This window comes from Branchiostoma lanceolatum, chromosome 8, assembly GCF_035083965.1.
Source record: "Branchiostoma lanceolatum isolate klBraLanc5 chromosome 8, klBraLanc5.hap2, whole genome shotgun sequence".
NCBI classification, from domain to species: domain Eukaryota; kingdom Metazoa; phylum Chordata; class Leptocardii; order Amphioxiformes; family Branchiostomatidae; genus Branchiostoma; species Branchiostoma lanceolatum.
The window spans coordinates 18,171,157-18,195,691 of record NC_089729.1 but is presented as its reverse complement, the minus strand read 5'-3'; the positions used below and the strand labels follow the sequence as shown (position 1 = coordinate 18,195,691).

Here is a 24,535-nt window from a genome sequence, read left to right as displayed (position 1 = left end):
AACCTGACTGTCCATCACAATTAGCGGTTCGACCAATGAGAGAGTGACTGCATGTCTGTCAAATATTTGCATTTTTCTGTTTTAATGTTACATTTCTACGTTTTGACAGAGGTGGGCGGGGCCATGGTATCGGTCTTTTTACACTAGGCGCGTGAAACTAAAAGATCACCATGTAGCTTATTTTTGTGCCGCTTTTGGATACTTCTGACATGAGAGTATCACTATGTTAACAGTGGCATTAAAAGTCAGTTTCATAAAGGTTACAGAAACTAGAATATTTCCAGTTTTCAAGCCTCTTAAAATGCTCTGGGTGCCTTTAATGTAGATTCCAAATGTCCATATTTTTGTGTTTAAAAGTTTCTTTCCATGTATAAGTAACATGTATGTTAAATATAAATTGTATATTTTTGATTGAAGCTGTTGACACAACTGGGTACTAAGAACCTCTGATTTCTCATCTCAGCACTGCCAACTCCTTCCTGAAGCAATTGGCATCGGAGACGGGTGGGCGGTACCACCGTTGCCATGGTGATTATGATGGACACATGTTCGCCCACCGTCTCCTGACCAGTGAGTTCCAGGATGAGGATGTGAGTAGATAATTGTTTACATTTTACTAAGGTGAACTTTTCAGAGCTTGTCCGAGTTCAAGCTCATACAGAAAATAACTGTTTATTGTTTACATGTACATTTGTTTGTTTGTTTGTGTTGCATACCCGGTAAACCGCATCAAGGCGTAACACACCAGGTTTGTACTGAAGTGAAGAGTACAAGCTGCATATCCAGACAGATTTATATGATCCACACACACAACGGGGACCCCTACTCTTTTTGATAAGTGTGTTGGGTTCTTTAACATGCTTGAGTTGTGGCTCTCCTCAAACACGGGACCTCCATTTAACGTCCTATCCGAGGGACGTCCCTAACCAAAGCTAGGCACGCATTGTCACCTGAGTGAAGTGGGGAAAGTCGTGTAAAGTGCCTTTCCCAAGGGCACAACGTCAACAGGACAAATCAAGGAAGCCCGGATTCGAACCCGGTATCTCTTGGTTCTGGGGCCAAACACCCTGCCACCAAGCCACCGCGACGCCATATTGTACTGTGTTGTTCAAATTGTTCATTTTGGTCAACAGGAAAAGAGATGTGTGTAACAATTGATGACTTGAAAAAATAGTGTAGAATCCTTTCATCTAGTGAAACTGCTATGCTGACAAGTTCTTTCTGACTCTGCTTTTGCTTTGGTGCAGATCAAAAGCTGACCAATGGCAAAACTGTTTACAATAACATATTTGATAACCATATGTTTTCCGTAGGATCCCAACATCCCCCCATTTGAGGGCGATGACCTACGACGGCTGGGAGCGGAGATTATGAAAGCCAGGCAGTACCTGACGGAGTCCAGACAATGGAGGTCAGTTATGGGGCCACCTACTTTGTCATTAAATATTTAGAATTAGATAACTTTGATTTATGCTCTGCAATTAGCAAAATTAGAACTGGTGCCCATCCCCTTGAAATTGAGAAAGGGCAGTACAAGAACTTACCTGTGTGCGAAAGAACTTGTAAATACTGCACGTCGAACAAGGTGGAAGACAAAACACATTTTATGTCAAGTTGCCCATTCTACGACCACGAAAGAAATGAGCTGTTTAAAGAGGCCACCATTTTCCATCCTAATTTCTCCACGTTTTCAGACTAAAAGAAAACTACTCTCCTCTTAACATCAAAAAACCCACATATAACAGCAAAAGTGGGATCATTCGTCTTCCACTGTCTCGGAAAAAGAAGCCGAACCCAATAAGTTAGAACTTAGTTTCAGTAGCTAAGACTAGTCATATGTTACATTGTTCATCATTTTCGGTCCGTCCGCTCCGAGTTACATGTACATGTACTTGCAATTAGCCTACGGGCAGGAATTTGCAATAAACTTTCTATTAAACCCTTAGCAACTTATGTACAAGTTAGAGCTGATATTTTCTTTACATCAAATCATACTTATTACAATAGCCGGAAAATACCAAAAGAAGCTCATGCTTCAGGATGTTCATTGTTTTCCTCTTTCTGAAGTCACAAACAATAATCGCCTGTATTACAAATATCACTTGTACGATAAGCAATAAGTTGCACAAAATAAAAAGTTACATTTATTGATTAGAGCAACAGATCTAGAAGAAAATATTGCTGTTGCTCCCATCTCTTTTCTTGATTTCCACAATTAGAAAAAAAACAGTATCATTCAACCAAAATACTAAAGTTGCTGTCTTCCTGTAATTTGCACATTAGGTCCCTGCATTCTCAAACCACGAAACCCCATCAGAAGCAGTACTCCAAGACTTCCCCAGAACTGTTGGATGCTGGGAAGGTACCAAATGGGACGTCAACAAGACCACTATCTGCTTCTGCTGCGTTTAGATGAGGGAAAATATATCCTGTAACATTCCAACGACAAGCATCGAGAGTTTTGTATATACTAGGTATTAAATGCACCCAGAGCACTTTATGAGACTTGAAAACTGGAAATATTCTGTAATTGCTGTAATCTTTATGAAATTGACATCTAATGCCACTGTTTACCACATTTGCGTTCGGATTTCTTATCAAAAGTGCGCAAAAACGGTACAAAAACAATCACCTTTTAGTTTCACGCGCCTACAGTAAATACTGTAAATTTCATAGCCCCGCCCACCTCTGTCAAAACGTAGAAATGCAAAAGTCAAAACAACAAAAAATGCAAATATTTGATGGACATGCAGTCACCCTCTCATTTGTCAAACCGCTAATAGTGATGGACAGTCAGAATCAGTCTATTAGGGCTTGGATTTTCTATCAGTTCTCATCACACAACGACATCGTACCTTTGCTCATTTAATTTCGATATGTAATAGTATAGTCATATTGAAACTTACTAAAGTATGTGTAGGAAAGACTAGAAATTTGAGTTTTTTTATTCAAGTTTCAAGCCTCATAAAATTCTCCGGATGCCTTTAAGATAAGGATTTTTTTGAAAGAGATAGATGACAGAAATAATGGGGTAGGCCTGAGTACCATTCTTATGAGTCATCAGGTATGCATTAGCACATAGTAAGAGTGTGCACACTATGTTGGCATCCAGACTATTATCATATTGAATCTGAACAAGCTAGCTTTAGAACTGTAGATATCACTTGCACCTGAAACTTGTTGATTATGATATGCTGATATTTGCATGGTAATATTTGCATGGTAATAAACTGGGGGGGGGGGGCTGATGATCTATATGTATCTTTTTTATAATTTGTATGTTGTAAAGATTTTTAAATGGATTTAGATTTATTAGGCTCATTCGTTAACACCAAGAAACTTGGTTTTCCTTTATGTAAACTTTGTGCTGGGTACCATATTGCTATAAGCCTAGGTGTAACTGTAATAGGACGATGCTGTAAATAGTGATAAAAGAAGAACCACATATGGAACTCTGTGTATCTGGGTTGGGCATACAGTGTACATTTAAAGATATATTTGATTGCGTTTGGGTGATAAATATATGAAGATAACTGATATGAAAGTGGCATGCCACAACTTTTTTGAAGATACTGATTTGACCTGTTCCACTTTATTCTGTTTCATGTTGACTATATATCTGTAAAGAATTTTAACAAGTCATGTATTGCATACAGTCGATAAGGTCAAACAGGCTCAAGTTTAATTCTGGACTGGCCTCCCATATCTCTGCAACCTTACTTGGGCTAATATTGTAAACTATAGGTAAAAATGATGTAAGAAATACGTAGCAGCCATCAATGACCCCCTGCGGATTAGCCCAAATCTGCAGAAATCTGCAGATTTCTGTGACCTTTAGCCAAAAATCTGGGACTTGAGCCAGAAATCTGGCTCAAGTCCCAGATTTCTGGCTCAAGGTCACAGAAATCTGCCGAATTCTGCAGATTTGGGCTAATCCGCAGGGGGTCATTGATGGCTGCTACGTATTTCTTACATCATTTTTACCTATAGCTTACAATATTAGCCCATTCAAGTAGATGTAAGGTTGCAGAGATATGAGAGGTCAGTCCAGAATTAAACTGGAAGTCCAGAATTAAACTGGAGAGTGTTGTCAACAGATGTACATTAGCTTGTGAACGATATGGCCATATGTGCCTATCATTTCCCAAGATCAGCTGTCAATTAGATTATAACAGTAAGATTGTAGTGTTGATATCTTGGACATTCCATTTCCAGCAAAAGATTGGGTTGTACATATGATGTTTCAAGCTGAATCATGCTGTCAGCTAGAACTTCATTAGTGATGTTTTCTCATTTTCCTGTATGATAATATAAGTATATGTACTGGGAAAAGTACATCTGGCGTATCATCACATTTAATGTACTAACCTATCATGCTGATAAGATTTAAATGCTATAAGGCCACACCATTTAAATTTCTTGGTTAACAGAATTTTTAAAAAAATGCGAGATTGGAAAATCAAAATTGGAAAACAGAATCTCAGAGGAAAGTTTGTACTTTGGTGCACACAATTTCAGGGAGTGAACAGGGTCAGGTGCAAGTTTTCACCCCAGCTTTCTGTTTTCATGATTTTTTCTTTGCTAGAATTAAAAAAAAAAATCTGTTAACCAAGAAATTAAATTGGTGTGGCCTAATGATCATGACTGCAGATGATAAACTTATACTGCATGTGTTGCTGATGTAGAAAACAATGAGTAGGGGCTTAGAGAATTTTGATTGTATTTTTGTGATTTTTGCAAATATGAACCCATGCCCATATCATGTACTACTTACGGTACTTATAATGCATGGTAGAACAATATTGTAAATAATAAGCTTATTGATGGATGGTAAAATAAAAGCTACATTTTTGTACTTTGGTTGTTTTATTCATTACAAGCAGTCTTAGTGCAAGGATCTAATACAATGGACCACGTATTACTTGCTACATGTAAAAGGCCTCACTGACTTCATATTGTGGATGACATAGAAGAAGAAGAACTTTACTGCGCAACAATTGTAACAGGTACAATGTATGGCAATTTGTAGATACAAAACAATCGACTATTTCTAATATCTAACAATTTCAAAGAACTGATCTATAACATGAATTACAATCAATCTAATAATGTGCATTCTAATACAACGTAATGATGACGATGATAGTATTCTGTGTAGTATATGAATTGATAGTATTCAATGTAGATGTAGATGTGTCAGGAATGTAAAATAATGTCTCGTTTTTGCATAGAGTTGTATATTAATTGGCCTACATAGGTAGATATATGAACAGGGCAGGACAATATCATATTGAATATGAATTGTATCAATTTTTGTCAGTTTTCAAAAAAGAGAAAAGAAAGCAATGCCACTTTGTTTTACCATCTTCTGAAACATGACAACGAAATTCCCAACTGAAAGAAGAAACATAGAAATTAGTTTGCTACACAAGACAACCTGTCTAATCTCCAAGCAGATGTTAGGGTGAAATCGTGGCACTGCCGGGGCTATTGACAGGAACATCCTGTCAATAGCCCCGGCAATTTATCCCTGTTGTTCTATGACCAGACGTTGGGTCACGATGGCACTTGACTCTCCAAACTCAATCGATATGCATCAATCGGTTAAGCAATCAACTTATCTATCATTGATCAGATTAGTACATTGTACATGTTTCCATTACCTTATAAAGGAACTAGAAGTCTGATACCCTCAATAACATCTTTAGTTAGAATATACATCACTAATGTAACGTTATAATCATGGGTTGTTGTTATGCATACCTTTATCACAGAAAAATATGATTCGCGCATGATCATTACCTTACCATCCTACTTAATTGGACTGAATCAGTGAACTACATAATCATAAGATACACGGGCGTCTGTTTCAACTAGTGCTGCGTACCTAAACGTAACATCGGGTACAGGTACCGGTACAGAGGTTGTGCTGAACAATTTGAAAAATTAACATGTGTTTTTCTGAACTTCTTCAATTATGACAGAAACATAAATAACCTGTATTCAACTTGTCAGCATCTTTCTTCAAAGAACATAACTAGGTTTTCTACCGCCAAACTCCCTTGGCCTTGCTGTCAAAACTCCCAGCCTGCTTGAATGATCTCTTGCATGTTAGTTACGCTGTTCCAAGGTGTCACTTTGGTCGGTTTGGTGTTGCATGAGGCAATGGGGTCAGAAGATCAGTCACAAAACAAGCACATACTTAGTGTAAATTTATATCGGTACAGTACTGGTACTTCATGATCCGGTATTTTGGACCTGTACCTAATCAATTTTTACGGTACAGTAACGGTACACGGTACCGGTACGCAGCACTAGTTTCAACAGTCTGTTGCTCAGACCAGCCCGGCATCTTTGACCATGCGGTAGAACATTCCCTTGGCAGCGATGAGATTCTCAGGAGTGTCGAACTCCGCTATCTGGCCAGCGTTAAGCACCAGTACCCTGTAGGGGATGTAAAGATCACCAGGGTTAGAGAACTGACTCAGAACTAGTATTAAACCATCTTGGAGGAATATCTAAAGTCGGTACAATAAACGGCTATGACACAGTTTTATTTTTATTTTTTATCCATCTATCTATCTATTTATTTTTTGTTTATTTTTCTTTTGATCAGACAAGGACGACGTGACACTACACTCAAGTTTTACAACTTATATTTACAGTGCCAAGTAGAGATAACAATAACCCATTTTAGCGCCTGGGTGAGGAAAGTCGTGTAAAGTGCCTTTCCCATGGGTACAACATCGGCGGCGTCAGGGGTTCACAGTTTGACTAGCATTGCAAGGCGAATAACTGACAAACTGACTTTGATAGACTTATTATTACCTTCGTCAAGAAGGTTATTCGTTGATGCTTGTCTGTGTGTCTGTTAGTGAACACGATAAGTCGAGAACGCCTGGATGGTTTGTTGTCGTAGTTGGTGTGTTGGTGTGTTTGGGCGAAGTGCTTTGCATAATTAACGAGAAAAGTGTAAAAATGTGTTATATTGTATGCTAGAGTATTGTGTTCTGGCTGGGACGTGTTGCCAGTGTTGTTTAGAGGGGTCAAGGATAAGTGGTAGGGGTGCGTAGTTGTCATGTGGGAGGCAGGAAACAAGTTGCTGGCACAAATTAGCTTGTCAGTCAGTAAGCAGTGGTATGGAAAAGGTAGCAGCAGAAAGTGGTGTGGAATTTGGTGGAAGCAGACCAAAATTGGATATACACTGCCTTACATCAGGAAGAACCATCAGTACTCGTGTGTCACAGTATGGGAATAGGACGTTGTTCAGGGTAGGTGAGTTAATAATGTTATATGTAAGAAGGAAGAGGTGATTTATTAGTATAGGTCATACTGTATGGTGATGCTTGTCTGTGTGTCTGTTAGTGAACACGATAAGTCGAGAACGCCTGGATGGATTGTTGTCGTATTTGGTGTGTTGGTGTGTATGTGGGAAATCTCAAGAGGAAGAGAGAAATAGTAATAGATATCAGCTATGCAAATGAGGACCTCTTTTGCATAATTAATGAGAAATACTATAACTCTATAACTTACGTGGTGCTTTGTTTGATTGGATAATAATGATGCAAATCATATTCTAATTTGCATAATTAATGAGGCAATTTAAAAACCCGCTGTGTTCCATGGTATGACTATTGAAATACGCGAATTTGTAACTGAGGAAGAAAGGAATGTTGATAGATAGAAAATATGCAAATGTAGACTAATTTGTGTAATAAATGTTAAACTACAGCTATAATTCCATACTAGTTAATGACGGCAATTTCATACTTGTGGCATTTGGAAGTAGTGTGAATGTGAACACCATTGAATCAAATTATGCTAATAAGGAGCTTGTTTGCATAATTGATGATAAATGTTAGCATAACCTTCTTTGTTTAGCTCATAGTCATACTTTGGACAACTTATGTTATTTGGGTGAAGACGAACAACTGGTATGATTCATAATTGATGAGAAACACTCCCAATACGTCAGTCATAAAGGTTAAAATTATTTGGCGAAGGTATGAGGTCGTACAACTCTTGTTTATGATTGTGTTGATATCGTTTACGTAAAGTTTACGTTAAGTTTATTTTTGTACTCTTTATCCGTGACTCCTGCCCCTCCACTTCACTTCGAACTTGTTGAAAAGCGGCCATGTGGCCGAAAAAGTATTTCGAAGAAATATAAAGGCTTTGCCTTGACTAGACTTGGCCTGACTTAATTGCTGGTTTCCGCCGACACAAGGTAGACCTGCAACGGAAAAACTCGTATACCTCTTTGTCCATTACCTTTCCGCTATACATGGTTAAATGTCATCAAATAGAATTCCTAATGTTATAGGTGTGTCAATGAATGAGCTTAGTTAGCTGGTAAGTCTAGAAACTTGAGCGTGTGAGTGAGTGAGTGAGTGAGTGAGTGAGTGAGTGAGTGAGTGAGTGAGTGAGTGAGTGAGTGAGTGAGTGAGTGAGTGAGGGAGTGAGTGAGTGAGTGAGTGAGTGAGTGAGTGAGTGAGTGAGTGAGTGAGTGAGTGAGTGAGTGAAAAAAACTATATATCATGAAATGGTAGCATATGCAAACCTTGAGCTGTCCATGATAGTGTTGAGCCTGTGGGCTATGGTCAGCACGGTGCAGTCAGCGAACTGTGTGCGGATGGTTGATTGGATGAGGTCATCTGTCTCCAGATCCACGGCAGCTGTGGCCTCGTCCAGAACCAGGATCTTAGACTTCCTCAGCAAGGCACGAGCCAGGCACACCAGCTGTCTCTGACCAACACTAGAAGGGAAAACGCACATATCAAGTTGTTATTGTACTAATCATCTCCATGAAAAATGGAGATATAGTTTTGGGTGTGTCTGTGTGTGTGTCTGTCTGTCTGTGTGTCTGTCTGTTTGTTTTTCCGCACTACTGTAGTCAGCATAACTAAGGAACCTATTGATGGATTACGATGATTTTTGGTATGTGGGCAGGTGTTGTGAAGCCGAAGTTCAAGGTCGATTTTGGGCCCCCTGGTATGTGACCTTGGTACTGCAGCAAGACTTCAATTTTTGTATCTTTTGACCTGGACGCGCTATGGTCTTGATTTATGGGTGGCTGATAGCTTGTTTAGTACAGTAATGGAATAGCCCCTTTCAGACATGCTTCTTTGTACAGTTAAATCAGTGATCTATTCATTTGCATGTCCAAAACGTAACGGACCAGGAGCAGAACGGACAAGAAGAAGGATAGAGGTACGGTCGAAAGTTTAGTAAGTTCCGATATTTTTAAAGTGCTTAGGGTAAAATATATATGGACTGTCGTGTTTTATTATGCTGCTTTTTTAGATCGTATTCATGGCTCTGTTTGTTATATGCAATACATGTTTTGTTACGTTTTCTGTAATGTTTATGTGCTCCTCGCGACACCAGCAATAGCTACCTGTGACTCACGTGTATTGTACTGTCGCATTTCTAATAAATCTTCAAATCATAAATTTTAAAACATCATAATAACACGGAACACCATTTTCATGCAAAAATACGAACGATGTTTCCGAACAGTCTTACCTGAGATTTTCGCCTCCTTCTGTCACGTCGTGCTCCAGCTTTTTCTCCAAGTTCATTACGAAGTTTTTCAGGTGAGACTGCTGCAAAGCCAGCCAGATGTCCACATCATCGTGTTTTCCGAAGGGGTCAAGGTTCATGCGAAGCGTGCCCGAGAATAGTACTGGGTCCTGAAAACACACAGAGAAATGTGGTTGGAGACATTCTTTTCTGACCCTTACTCTGAACTGGAAAAGGAGTTGATTTTTTTTTCTTCATACAATATACCGTGTTTAGAATAACGCAGTCACGAGTGCACGCATGCAATATTTGAGAATAATGAAACGGTGAGAACAAATGGCAAGATTGGTAACAGGTCAACTCGCCCCAAGTCCAACTCGCCCCAACTATTTACGATCAACAAGGCGGGCCGACATGCCGACTGGGTCCGCCAGCGAATCCCGAGTTCGTTGCTAAATACGTACCCAGCAAATAAATATGAAATAAGAGTCACGAGGTTTGTTAGCATGTAAAGTAATATTTAGAAGAAGAATTTATGCATGTAAAACCGGTATAAAACCAGGTTTAATAAGCCCTACTTTGGGGCGAGTTGGTAGTAAATAGTTGGGGCGAGTTGGACTTGGGGCGAGTTGACTAGGATTCGCAATATTTCCTTTGTTCCAAAGTGTACCTGTGGGATGATGCTGATTCGGGAACGCAGGTCGTGCAGTCCAATCTTAGAGATGTTGATCCCGTCAATGACGATGTCTCCCCCTGCCGACTCGATGATACGGAACAAGGCTAAGGCTAGAGACGACTTTCCTGACCCTGTTCTACCAACGATGCCGATCTGCAACACAGTGAAGCCCCAAACAGTTCAAAAGACGAACAGATAAGCAAAGGATGTTGAACAATTCCAGCAAGCTAAATGGCAAATTAAACTGTAAATGCCAACACAATAGATTGAACTTACCCAAATTTTCGACTGATCAGCTACAGCCTTTGTCAAGGAGTGAACAATCCACTGCTTCTGTGACGTCACGTTATGCAGATGAGACACGTGACTCGTCTATGGCGTCCCCCGTCTCTGTTGAGTTCTAGTTACGTGTCTCATCTGCATAACATGACGTCACAGAAGCAGTGTATTGCTCACTCCTTGACAAAGACTGTAGCTGATCAGTCGAAAATTTGGGTAAGTCCAATTCATTGTGTTGGCATTTACAGTTTAAACTCCATTCAGAATGACTTCTAACAACACAGATTAACTTTCAAGTGAATTCCAGCAAGCGTTGGTCTCAAAGGTTCACATGTGTACACTAGTATCGGTGCTGTCCATTTTATGGATCAATGTTGAAAGCGTATATAAGAGGGCCTGCATGGGGGGGGGGGGGTCCCGACAACGCTCTACTCTAAATTCGGAGGGCCGGCTACGTAATACGCTAAATTCAGAAAGCCTCCCTACGCTCTACGCTAAATTCAGAAAAGCCCCCCTACGCTCTACGCTAAATTATGGAGTGGTCGGCAACGCTCTACGTAAAATTAAAACGGCCGATTACGCTCTACGTAAAAGGGGCATGCAGGCCCTCATATAAAGCTGCTTTTATTGTGACTAAAGACACAAAACTACAATGTTTCCAATACAAAATAATCCATCGATAACTTGCCACAAACAGCTGACTAAGAAAAGGAAACATTATAGATAGCGATGAATGTAACAATTGTAAAGAAAAAAACACAATCGAAAACCTTTTACTATACTGTCATGATGTTGTAATCTTCTGGAATCAATTTTGTATATGGCGGGGAAAGAAAACACAACAAGATCTAACCTCAAGTGAGAAACTAGTAATATATGGTTTACCCGAAACAACATATAGAGAACATGATATTCTTCTTTGTATTCTCATCACAAAATATGAAATTTACACCTGTTTCGTACAAGACATCAAACCCAATTTCCAATATTATCAACAATATATTACTATGACAATTATCCCTTATAGACAAACTCTCTTTATCACTCTTTACCCCTCCATGTAATATTGTATAAGAAAATGCACTGTATGATTTATATGTATGTATTTATGTATGTATGTATGTATTTATGTATTTACTGAATAAAGTTTTTGAAAATTAAATAAAAAAATCGTGGATACCCACCTTTTCTCCACTTCCTATGTCTACTGTGATGTTCCTCAGGACCAGATCCAGTCCCTCGCGATAACGAGTCTGGTACGCGTTGAAGCGGATTTTGCCTTCACTAGGCCAACTGTCCGGTGGCCTGTTGTCGTCGACCGTCCAATCAGCCTGCACGAATAACACATGTCACACAAAAACATATGTAGTCAACGGGTATCGACCCAGCAGCTTAGAACTATCATACATTACTATAGGATGTCCCCGTAGCTCAATTGGTAGCGGCTTCGCAGTTGAGCCTCCTGTTTCCAATTAGTTGGATCCGGGAGACCCCGGATCGAATCCGTGAAGGGTATCCTTGTCGGAGCTGCACCGTCTTTCGGAAGAGACGAAAAATGGGGGTCCCGTGTTCGAGGAGGTACCTCGAGCGCGTTACAACAGCCTCATTACTCACATGGGTACCTACTGGCTGTAATAATACAACCTGGTGAATTATTTTTACTGCTCGGATTACTCGGGTTGTTATAGTAATATCTTCTAGCCTGGACCCATTAGGTTGAATTTACAATAACATTCATATGACTACCGGCGGACTAGCAGCGTGACACAAATGCTAAATGACCTGCAGTGGCCCCTTCCCTCCGAAAGGAGGAGGAACGCCCGCCTCACATTTTTCTATTAACTAGTCAACAACCATATCAATATAAACACTGACAGTCTACTGAAACCGGCTCAGGGGCGCACCCGGGGGAGCCATACTCTCAAATATTAAACAATCAACGTTACAGCAAATACATACAAATATTCATTCTTCCCCCGCACCATCCCCAAGTGGAACACCCTGCCTGGCACAGTTGTGACGGCTCTCACCGTTGAGTCGTACCGTGCGAGGCTGGAGGCCTGCCCGCCTTAGCCTGGGACCTCCCCCCCCCCCCCTACATTGCCCCTTGTGGGGTCATCTGGGGGAAAACCATCATGATGATGATGAATCCCAGTTTGTTGAAATTACATGGGAGTAACTATCTAAATGTCTTTGCAACCCTATGGCTCTATTGTGAACCGATTAAACACTGTTTGTGTTGTGGACTGCTACGAGTGCACTGGACATCACGCACCACAAACAAAGAAGTCAAGAAACGTATCCACACTCTGCAAGGCCCACTTGACAGTTTCTTGTCCTTAGTCAAAAATAAAAAAAACTGCAGTGGTTCGGGCATGTGACTAGGGCGAAAGGCACTCTCTCACACACAATCCTTCAGGGAAAAGCGGAGGGTGCGCGGCCGCGGGGACGTCCCCGTCGGTCGTGGATCACAGATCTAAAGGAGTGCACTGGTCATTCAGCCAACCAGATGACCAGACTGGCGGAAGAGCGCTAGCAGTGGAGAGCCTTCAGTGAAAGCTATGCTGCCCCGACGGCTGACTAAGCTATGGGAGTGAGAGAGTGAGTGAGTGAGTGAGTGAGTGAGTGAGTGAGTGAGTGAGTGAGTGAGTGAGTGAGTGAGTGAGTGAGTGAGTGAGTTGTGGTGTACCGTGTACATGTACACATACCTCTTCATTTGTTTCTTCATACTCCTTTAGCCTCTCCACAGCCACAATGGTGGCCTCCAGTTGACTGGTTACACGCACCATTCCGCCTAGGAACAGAGTAACCTACAACACACGGTCAACATATCATCATTCAGTACTATCTACTTGTTTCCGTTGAACATTGCAACCACATTCATTGAACGGCATTACAACAGACTAGCATTTAACAAACAGTCCGGTTGTCGTGACCAATAAGATAGAAGGTGAAATCAATGATTAAGATGTTTAAAATGTTTTCGCTTTTTAATTTCTTATTGCCTTTGGACAGATGAGGACGACGTGGCGCTGCACTCACGTTTTTTTTATAACTTATCTTAACTATGCCACTTACATAGAACAATAACCCATTTTCACACCAGGAAAAATGTTTTTAAACCAATAACAACGTAGCTGGCCTATAATGCATCGCAACGTTATCATATCTACGTTATTCTGTCATAATTTTCCTACATGTGGCTGAATAATGAATGAATGAAGACCTTTATTGTACATTCATGCCCCGAGGGTCTAGATACAGGTCGTTTAAAATAGACCTAACTAACATGTAAGTGACGTATACAGTGAAATATATACAGTACAGAGTTTAAACATACATTGCAGACGAAAATGATAAGCTAAGCTAATCCAGTAGAGTCAACTTCTTCATTGTACATGTGTAGATGTATGAACAAATCATGTTTCTGATACGAGGGTGGTTGTCTAGACGCAACAAAAATATGAATTCATCCGTTGTGTTTAAATATTCAAAGAATGGGAATTTCTTATCAATACATTTGAAAAAAATATTTCTTTCTATATCGTAAAGTTTGCAATCTAAAATGAAGCGCCGCTCATCTTCTATTTGATTTGACGTACAATATTGATGGCCTCACCTGAAGTGCATATGTTATGGAAAGTCCCACCAGGCCCGGGGTGAGGGACTCCCGACCGAGAACAGCAAACATCGTGGCGGAGAAGATGATGATGTTGCTGACAACATCCAGACCCAGCGATAGCCATCTTGGCCAGGAACAAACAAAACACAATTTGTACATGGATGTATAGAAGATATCGATGCAAATAACTTTATCTAATACTTATATGCCTACAAAATTGCAAATGGACAAATTGTAGTGATTGCTACTTTAAAGGAGTCCTAAACTCCAGAAGGCGGTGTTATTTTCCACTAGATTGTGTATCAATTAATACATAATCAGCTGACTTTTTACAGAATTCTGGTTGTGGTTATTTTCACAAGGCTTGTTTTTCAAAACAATATGATACTCACTAAACCCGTGCAGACCCTACCCATGTATTCCCTATGCGTAAACATACATCATTAATCGTGGATATTTTCCGCATAGATATGGGTGGTTAAGCACAATAAGAAGGCCAACTGTTAATAAGATATGAAAGAACACATAGCAAGACGAGTTTTTCTTAACCCCCATGACATTCTTTTTGTAATCTAACTTTTGTCAGGCCTTGTCAGGCACATTGTAATAAGCCATAGGCTGAGGTTGTTTAATTCAATTAATTAGAAAATAGAGGGTCACCTGGGTACTTTATCGTATACTGCAAAAAGTATTCATTTCAACTTCCTAAAATTATCATCTATTGGAAAATAACTCCCCCCTCTGGAGTTTAGGACTCCTTTAAAACAGGAGGCTGAGAATGATTGTTTTACCAGGTTCCTAGTGAACAATGAAGACAACATCATGTGAAACCTGCCCCAAAACTTACCTAGTAGCGATAATAGTAAGATACGCCGCCGCCTGACTGTGGTCCACTTTGGTTTGGTTCTCTCGGCCGAACTGGTCTGCACGCCCGTACGCACGGATGACGCTGGTGCCCTGTAGGGTCTCGCTGAAGTGTGAATAAATCGGAGACCTGCTGACGGCTTCCAACCGCTGTAGTTGACGGGATGTGGCTATGTAGAATCGCTGGTAAAAGAGAGACCACACACACATGTAAGGAAATTGTGGCATTTGGCTTTGGTAGCAAAATTCTTTGATCATTGTACGTACTTTATTCTGTACATTAAAGCCCTATAATGACGTTATGCGAACACAATAGCGAATTACAGAATTTCGTGACAGAATCTAATACCAAATATGACATTGTCTTGTGCAGGAAAAAATGAAATTATTGTTTAGCTTAAACAAAACAAAAATACCCCTCAATGACAATGAACGGACGGAATTATGATTTGACTTGTATTATGATTTGTATTATGATTTGTACTATGATTGTTATCATTTATTTACTATTGTTATCATTACCTTCATTATTTTCATTATGATCATTATTATCATTTCTATATGTTGATATTTCTGTTTGTATGATCAGTAATTTTATGTACGCAGGGCCCCTCTGAAAAGCAGTGGTAACCACTGAGCAGGGCTGCCCTGGATAAATATGACAGAATAGATAAATAGATATAAGGCAGAAAATCCAGACATCATACCTGTATGAAAAAGTATAACACAGCAACAGGCAGAAGTACGGCCAGGAATATTGGAGTGGTGATGCTGATAACGATGATAGTGCCGATCAACGAAAAGATGAAGGTGAGTACCATCCCAGAAAGACTCGGCATGCTGTTGTCGATGTTGTTCATATCCTGAGAAAACCGGTTCACGATACGGCCCAGTGGAGTCACATCGAAGTACTGCAGGCTCCCCCGTAAGACGTGCAGCAAGGCGGTTTTATGAAGGGTTCTCGACGACCGGACGCCTCCTAAAATGAGGCAAAAGGCTCCCGTCGTCGCCACCAAAGCTGTTGATACAACAAAAGAATGATAGCTTTAAACAATGTACAGTATAGTGTAATCACACTTATTATATAGCGTAATCTTACTTATTATGTTAACAACTCAATTTATTTTGTAGTTCCTCTTCTTTTCCATTTGTTTCATTAGAATTTATGGTACAATTTCAATTCTTTCGTTAATTTTGCTTAGTTTTGATTATGTATAATTTTGTCAAAATTCCCATTGTCTAGTTTAGGGGAGGCCCATGAAAAGCCAACTAGGCTTCTGCCCCCCCCCCCCCTGCATGTTTTCTTTTTGCCCTGTTTACCTTTTTATAATTGTACATATATGCGAATAAACAATAAACAAAGCAATGTTGTTTCACAAGGGCAAGTCATATGTTTAAAATCTGTGCACTGATTGTCATGGATAAGAATCTAATATACGTAGTTTTGAAGTATGTAGCTATCTTGAGCACAGGACTTTGAAACCAAGGGTAGTGGTGAAGTGCACGTTGCGAACACAAAACGATTCACAACCAAACTATTGACACAATATGTGGGAATGCATTGTATAACATAGGCTACCTTTTATGTTATGAATTGTTACATTATTGTTATTTTGTAAACTGCGATGGACTCTCTAATCTCTATCATTTCGGTATCGAATTATGCTATGATTTGATGAATACTTTTTTATATGCAACCAATTACTATTTTGTTAGTATTTTGTTAGTATTATTATTGTCTGATTTGTTATTGTTATTATTTACTACTATAATTATGTTATAAATTGTCTGATTTGTTATTGTTATTATTTACTACTAAAATTATGTTATAAATTGTTAGATTTATGTTATTTTTGTTAATTTAGATGGGGGAAGACCTTGTATAAGCCATTATGGCTTTTTTTTCTCCCCCCAGCACATGTATTTTTTGTTCTATTATGGTAATACAAATTAATTTCAATACGTGCGAATAAACCAAATCAAACCAAATACCTTGTCCCATTCCAAGGGCGCCATACACCCCTAGCCGGACGTTCCTCCGCTCTGCGTTCTGGGTACCATTGATAACATCGTCGTCGCTCCAGGCACTCAGCCAGAAGTTGGACCCAACCAAAGTGGCTTGTTGGGCAGCAACACCCAGGACGCCGATGATGGGTAAAATGACACCAGCAGACTTTACATAAGCCATGTATACAGACGCCTTCACCTATAGAAAAGCAAGTCACTGATATAGTTTGTTGGATTATCGTAAGAAGCTGATACCGTGTGTCACCAGCACTCTCGTCTGAAAGGAATTTGTATTTTGGACCATCGCACTCACTCACTCACTCTCTCCCATAGCTTAGTCAGCAGTCGGGGCAGCATAGCTTTAACCATGTTCTAACCAGTACGAAATATTACATATAGAAATATAGAAACAGTGAGGAGCATTTAGAAACATATTCAGTTATAAATTGGTATTGTACATCATTTGAGGTAATATCCATATTTACTATATTGTCAGCTTCTCAAACATCATTCCATAAAGCTGAATATAATAAGTTTATTGCAAGTTCTTGTCGGCAGGCTAATTGCAAGTACATGAAACATGGAAGGAAGGACAGAAATTGGTAACAATATAACATGTGACTATTCTAGTTCAAATACTAACACTAAATTCTATCTTATTTGGGTTTGACTTCTTTTTTCGAGACAGTGGAAGACGAATGCTCCCACTTTTTCTGTAATGTGTGGGTTTTGTGATGTTAACAGGAGAGTAGTTTTCTTTTGGTCTGTAACTGAATTGAATTAAAGTAAATGGCAGATAGTTTCTAAACTACTGTCAATTTGTACATGTACGTAGTAGGACAAACCTTGCCAGTCTTAGATTTTTCCTTCTCTATGAGTTTATCCTTCTTGTCCGGGAGTTGGATTTTCTTTTCTTCGGACGGCTCGTCCTTACGGGCAATGGGCGTCCCGTTTTCATGACCTCCTTTAGTCGGACGATCGCTTAAATCCGCTGGTACTTTCACAGGAACGTTGCCGTTACTTTGCCTGATATGAATTACGATAATCCAACAAACTATATCAGAAAGGAAACCTTGTTTTGGTGAGTTGTGTTCACAAGTGCAACAATCTAACTTTAAGGAGACCGGCACAGTGCCTTATCAAGTTATGAATTAAAATGGGAAGTACAAAAAGAGGATTTCCAAAAAAAACGATTCATGAGATATCTCATAGATAAAACAGCAAAACATGAGATAATTTTGAGAAAAATGTAAAGAAAATTAAAATCACTTAATGTATGTCTTAAGAAGAAGAAGTCTTACTTTGTGACGTCATCTTTGTTGTTCTCTTCATTTGTATCACGCTGCTTGTCGGGTAATGGTGCGGCTTCACCTTCACAATGAAATATTTCAGATGTCAAAAAATGAAGTCAAACTTCACATGTAACATGTACACGATACATTACTGTTTACTGTCATCTCCATAGTGAAAAGCCGGTACGGGTGGGTTCTGAAATAACGATATTTTGTTTTTCTGCAAGCTTTTCAATAGCTTTCTTTTGTCCTGTACAATTTTTAGATTATGTCTAACCTTCATTAAAGTATAGCCTGTAGAGTTACAAGCAGTGTGCAACATCGTAAGGCATGCATATGCATATGGTACATTAGCAAGTTCGGTACCTGTTTACGGCCATTGGTGCACTTCAATATGGTTTACAAGAGTGCCATGATTCAAAATGAATTTATGGCTATCACCTAAATCTTTATGGCTATCACCATCCCTATTAATGCTAGGGTCACATTTCCAACCCGGGGCCCGGCCGGGCAGCTTGTGGGAACGAAAACTATGAAATAAAAGACAACAAAACACATAAAACTTTTGAAAAATTATTCCTTACCATACTTAATGTATACCCTTGATATGCGTCTTTTATTCTTTGTTTTCTCAAACAGCCCGGCCGGGCCCCGGCTTGGAAATGTGACCGTAGGCGTAGCAAAACTTACCAGAGGTATCCTCGGCGTCACTGTCATCATCTTTTTCCTCCTCGAGGTTGCCGTAGTTGCGGATGAAGTCAGCGAATGCTTCGTTCTGCACCAAAAGTTGTCTGTATGTCCCCATCAGCCATATCCTCCCGTCCACTAGAGCCGTGATCTGGTCACACTGCGGCAAGAAGCTGATACCGTGGGTCACCAGCACTCTCGTCTGAAAGGAATTTATGTATTTTGATTTACCACATTTGGAAGATTTGACATAACAGGTGACTTTCACCTTTTCAAGATGTCAACCCAGACCAGACTGTAAGGTTTGGACCATCGCACACCGCATACTCTTTTTTGAAAGGTATGGTGGGTTCTTTTACGTGCGCGGGATGTGACTCTCCCCAAACACGGGACCTCCATTTAACGTCCTATCCGAGGGACGGCCTAGATGAGCTAGGTACTCATTTACACCTTAGTGAAGTGAGGAAAGTCGTGTTAAGTGCCTTTCCCAAGGGCACAACGACGGAGCACAACCCGGGATTCGATCCTGGGTCCCATTGTTTGACAGCCGCGCTCTACCACTTGCGCCACGTGACGCTACAGGAATCAACGGATGCTAATGAAAATAATTACGTTGGCAGCATTGGGATTCGAACCCACGCCATCGAAATGACTGATGCCCAAAACCAGCGCCTTAGACCACTCGGTCACGCTACCTGAATAGTGGACAGCCGCATAGTTGAAATTAGTTGAATACTACGCTTTTTAAAACATCAAGTGAGACAGCTATGATAAGATAGCGTGATGATATCTTACCTTTCCTTTTAATAAGCCATTTGGTCCAATGACTTTGTCAAAGATGTGTTTTCCGACATGTGTATCCACAGCACTTAACGGGTCGTCGAGGTAGTATATGCTGGCATCATTGTACACCGCGCGAGCCAAGCTGACTCGCTGCTTCTGTCCGCCACTGAGGTTTATACCCTGCATGAACAAGAACCAACTCATGATCAGTCTGGGAACCAATTTGATCCTACGGACACAAAACAACGCAAACAAACAGACCAATACAATAACTTCTTTTTCAGGGAAGGTATAAATATATTTGATCGCAAAATGTTGCAGAATATCCTAATATTAAAGCGACTTCCAAAGATCTTAGATGAAATGATGAAATGCTTTTATTCAGTAAGGAAATCGCGGGCGAACACACCCGAATTACGTCCTTATTACATAGTCTTTGCATAACAACCACATAAAACAATGACTTATAGTCCACTAATATTGCAGCGATGTGATTAATCTAAAACATAACGAAAAAACAATTGCGCACTTAAAATCTAAACCTTTGCCTTATTATACAGCCGTATTGCACAGTGGAGAAAGGAATTATACTGAGCCCGGCGTTGGACCCTCTCCATAGCCAGTTCCTGCTCCTTTGAGCACCCGACCAGTAGCACATGGCTGTACTCGAGTAATGGTCTTACTAGAGTTAGATAGATTTGCACAAGGGCCGTGACACTGGTGCCTTGTTTAGTCAGCAGACGCAAATAGTGAAGCTTTGCAGATCATGGAGGTAACCTGTTCGTTGAAGGTGAGGTCCTTGTCTATGAAAACAACCTAGTCTTGGGCTCATGTCTTACCTTCTCGCCAATCTCTGTGTTGTCTCCAGCTGGCAACATCTCCAAGTCTGGTCCCAGGGCACAGGCCTCCAGCACCTCGTTGTAGCGACTGTGGTTCATCGGGCTGCCGAACAGGACGTTGTCCCGCAAGGTAGCGTTCTGGATCCACGCCTGCTGGGGTACATACGCGGTGCTTCCCTGCGAAAAAATAAACACCTTTGGTTAGTAGCTTGAATATCGACATGCTGCTCTGCCATATAACTGTTTTTCTAGTAGTTTTCCCGCCTTTAGTATCTCGCACCTGCGCACTAGGTACCAAGGGCCAAGACCCCGGATGTAGTTTTCTTTTCTGTACAGATAGTTTTGAGTTCTGTCAATACAACACGTGAGTTCGTATGCGTGTGTGAGTTGTGATCTTTACCTAGTTTAACAATAACATCGCTGTGTTGAGCTTGAATCAAGGAAAACAAGAAACCAAGACGTTGCCATGTAGAAACAACATGTCAACGTTTCATAATGTTCATACCATAACAGCAACTCGTCCTCCTTGTGTCTCCATTTCTCCCAACAGTGCAGACAACAGAGATGACTTTCCCGATCCAACCTGACCAATCACCGCCGCCAACGTTCCTCCAGGGATGCTGAGGTTGATACTGGTAGAAACAAAGATCAATTCAGATGAAATTTCATGGCAAATTCTTGTCTAGAGGCTAACTGGAAGTACATGTAACATGAAAAGGACGGACAGACAGTGGGGAACAATATATAGCATGCAACTACTGTCAAAATATTGACTCTAAATTCTTACTTATTGGGTTCGACTTCTTTTTCCGAGAGAGCGGAAAACGAAAAATCCCACTTTATTTCTGTAATGTGTGGGTTTTGTGATGTTAAGAGCTATGAGTAGTTATCTTTTTGTTTGTAAACGTGAACAAATAAGAATGGAATTTGGTGGTCTCTTCAATTTATGAATGGCAAATAAACAAGTTGCTTTAGCATTCTTTCGGAGGCCACCAGCACGTTTCTCAGTACGCAATGCACGAACCACTAGCACATGTAAAAATTTTAGCAGACTAAATCCATCATCAATGCCCCCCCCCCCACTCATTAAATCAGGACCCCTATCGCTCCACGTTAGCTCGCTAGCGTAGGGGCCCTGATCTTCAGCGCCGGTAGACATGGTTCTGGCGCCGTTACTGACTCATGAATTATCAATGAATTATCATTATTTGGCGGTTAATTTGTTTTGAACCTTAAGTAACGATGTGAGACGTAACCTGATTGGTTGATAGCTTCCCAGCGTCCTTTGTGCTTTTGCTTCAGATGAGGTTAAGCAAACCCTCTGATTGACTGAAGCTGTTTTGGTGGTGACGTCGCCAGAACCATGTCTCCCGGCGCTGAAGATCAGGGCCCCTACGCGAGCGAGCTAACGTGGAGCGATAGGGGTCCTGATTTAATGAGGGTGCAATGACCCAAGTCTTCGCATTAAAATCATTACAATTGATAAAATGTTCATCCTGACACTATCCGTACGTACTTTTTAAGAATAGGGTCCTCCTCCTTTCCCCAGCTAAAGGTGCCATCGTACACACTGATGGCTCGTCCTGGAGAGGCGAAACACCAACAGATGACATGATTCATGTCTCAAGATCATGAACTAGATTTTGTCCGACAGACAACATGTCTTCGTGGTCAGTGGTAACAGTATTATACTTGGGCTTTGTGGAGGTATATGTGATAATGTTCATTGATAGAAGTCGAGTATATCACATAGAGCTCAAAGTGCTGACCAGAAACAAAAACATACAAAAAACCGTGCGTGACAATCCGTCAACACGTTCTTGAGTCTTTCATAGCCTTAAACACAACCGGCCCCTGCAGTTCCAAAAAGCCGCCAGGGCCCCAAATAGACACCTCTTACTCTCTGTCCCAACAGCTATCTACCGCTAAATAATTCACCACCAGAGCATATCCAAAACATATCCAAACTATCTAACATGAACTTTGTTTTCGCGACCCCTACCAACCTACCAAGTATCATACGGATCCATCCACACCGTCTCAAGTTATGCTGTCGACAAACAGACAAAAGGCACAGAAAACACGCCTTTCTTGGGGAAGGTGAAATTGCAGAAGTACAACTTACCTGGGGTGTAGTGGTCTGTACTTCTGTTACTAGCCACATCTGGCTCAAATTACTTGGACCAGAGGGCCCGGATTCAAGCCCCGGGAAGGACACCTCTGGACAATAGGTGCATTGAGTCATACCAAAGATTTTATAAAAATGGCACATACTTCTGAAACAGTATGGAAGTTAAACACACTCCACTGCCAGTGGACTAGCCCCCTGCTGCAGTGATTGCACCACAGTGTGGCCCAGGGCTATGAAACGGAGATGGGCACCGCCCTATACATCTTATGGTGTGGGAGGATTTTAACTAAACTAGCAACTTACCTGACGCTGTTTCCTTGTGCACGTTTTCTGGGTCCAGCTCATCTCCACCGAAGAATTCTCCCAGACGACGAAGGGAGACTTTCACCTGGAAAGATTTTAAAAGTCACAAAACGATATCAGTATGTCCACATCTTGGTTAAGGTTGATAACACACACACACACACACACACACACACACACACACACACACACACACACACATACACACGCACACACACACGTACGCACGCACGCACGCACAGACACACACATACACACATACGAACACACACACGTACACACACATACGCACATACGCACACACATACATACGCATACACGTACAGACACACATACACACACACACACACGCACTCACACACGCACGCACACACACACGCACACACGCACACACGCACACACGCACACGTACAGTTGGTATATTTTTGGTCTTACCTGAATGATACTCGTGAGAAGACTCGGGAGCATGTTAAGTGGAGCGCGCACGATGTTGAAGAGGGAAAGAGCCACGAAGGCCTTCTCTGCATCCAGGACGTTCCTCTCATCCACCATGACGTACACAGCAAATGCCGTTAAAGCGACCTGCCGTCAAACCAAGGAAAAGGTTGAATTATTTTACTCTCTTCCTATATTAGTCGTTATATCATTCTCAAATGCAGAGAATCGTATTACAGAGAACTGTATGCAAGAACGGAAATGTCAGAACAATTCAAAGTCACATATAAGCACGATCATACACATTAACATTTCCCTAAAAATTGTTGCGTCTAGATAAAGTAAAGCAGAGTGCCTCATTGTTGTCCCAGAGAATCGTCCAGCTGACAAATGTTATGCACTTCTGATGCCGTCTTAATGAATGAATGAATGAATGAAGACCTTTATTGTATATTCGTGTCCCGAGGGGCTAGATACAGGTCGTCTAACAAAAACTTAACTAACATGTAAGTAACATATACAGTGAAATTTACAGTACATAGTTTAAACATACATGGTAGACGAAAGTGATAAGCTAAGCTAATCCAGTAGAGTCAACTTCTTCTCGCTTCTTTGTACATGTTTAGATGTATGAACAGATCATGTTTCTTATACAAGGGTTGTCTAGACGCAGCAAAAATATGAATTTATCCGTTGCGTTCAAATATGCAAAGTATGCAGGTTTGGACTTTTTACGAATTCGAATCGCTTACCAGAATCGGTGCACCGCTCCACGTGAGGAAGAACAAACTCGCAAAGTAGCCTTTCTTCCGGATGTGCTGCAGCTCTTTACGTCTGAGAGCTTCGATCTTTTCCTTGAACGATAGCTCCCAGGCGTACAGTTTCAGCACTTTGATGCCGTTCAGTACCTCGCTGAGCAGCTTGAGGCGAGAGTCCTTTTTCTTCATCAGTTTCATCTATGAAGTGAGAAGGACGGTACGTAAAGATTCTGCCTTCGAAATTTATTCTTCCGATCAATATTTTATTGTTGATTGATTGTTTGCATGCATGTGTACAATTATAAAACCATAGATAAACAGGGCAAATAAAACATGC

The 24,535-nt window shown here is 40.8% G+C and overlaps 2 protein-coding genes across 2 annotated transcripts in view; one reads left to right on the top strand and one right to left on the bottom strand.

Moving 5' to 3' along the window:
• The window catches only part of LOC136440116 (von Willebrand factor A domain-containing protein 3A-like), a 40,050-nt gene extending 35,195 nt beyond the window's left edge, over positions 1 to 4,855 (top strand). The window contains exons 31-33 of the mRNA XM_066435955.1: positions 464 to 590; positions 1,314 to 1,411; positions 2,284 to 4,855. Of these exons, the coding sequence (XP_066292052.1) occupies positions 464 to 590; positions 1,314 to 1,411; positions 2,284 to 2,416 (358 nt within the window). The 3' untranslated portion in view covers positions 2,417 to 4,855. The remainder of the gene's footprint in view (positions 1 to 463; positions 591 to 1,313; positions 1,412 to 2,283) is intronic.
• Positions 4,856 to 4,955: 100 nt separating this feature from the next.
• Positions 4,956 to 24,535, bottom strand: part of LOC136439529 (multidrug resistance-associated protein 1-like) — a 31,175-nt gene continuing 11,595 nt past the window's right edge. Inside the window, exons 11-30 of the mRNA XM_066434946.1 lie at positions 24,193 to 24,396; positions 23,441 to 23,587; positions 23,006 to 23,090; positions 22,088 to 22,154; positions 21,077 to 21,203; positions 20,572 to 20,748; positions 19,745 to 19,912; positions 18,953 to 19,151; positions 18,272 to 18,341; positions 17,816 to 17,996; positions 16,956 to 17,169; positions 15,671 to 15,981; positions 14,947 to 15,146; positions 14,097 to 14,223; positions 13,186 to 13,287; positions 11,662 to 11,808; positions 10,193 to 10,351; positions 9,526 to 9,692; positions 8,561 to 8,755; positions 4,956 to 6,444 (exon numbers count right to left, since the gene is read on the bottom strand). Coding sequence (XP_066291043.1) covers positions 6,336 to 6,444; positions 8,561 to 8,755; positions 9,526 to 9,692; positions 10,193 to 10,351; positions 11,662 to 11,808; positions 13,186 to 13,287; positions 14,097 to 14,223; positions 14,947 to 15,146; positions 15,671 to 15,981; positions 16,956 to 17,169; positions 17,816 to 17,996; positions 18,272 to 18,341; positions 18,953 to 19,151; positions 19,745 to 19,912; positions 20,572 to 20,748; positions 21,077 to 21,203; positions 22,088 to 22,154; positions 23,006 to 23,090; positions 23,441 to 23,587; positions 24,193 to 24,396 — 3,156 coding nt within the window. The 3' untranslated portion in view covers positions 4,956 to 6,335. The remainder of the gene's footprint in view (positions 6,445 to 8,560; positions 8,756 to 9,525; positions 9,693 to 10,192; positions 10,352 to 11,661; positions 11,809 to 13,185; positions 13,288 to 14,096; positions 14,224 to 14,946; positions 15,147 to 15,670; positions 15,982 to 16,955; positions 17,170 to 17,815; positions 17,997 to 18,271; positions 18,342 to 18,952; positions 19,152 to 19,744; positions 19,913 to 20,571; positions 20,749 to 21,076; positions 21,204 to 22,087; positions 22,155 to 23,005; positions 23,091 to 23,440; positions 23,588 to 24,192; positions 24,397 to 24,535) is intronic.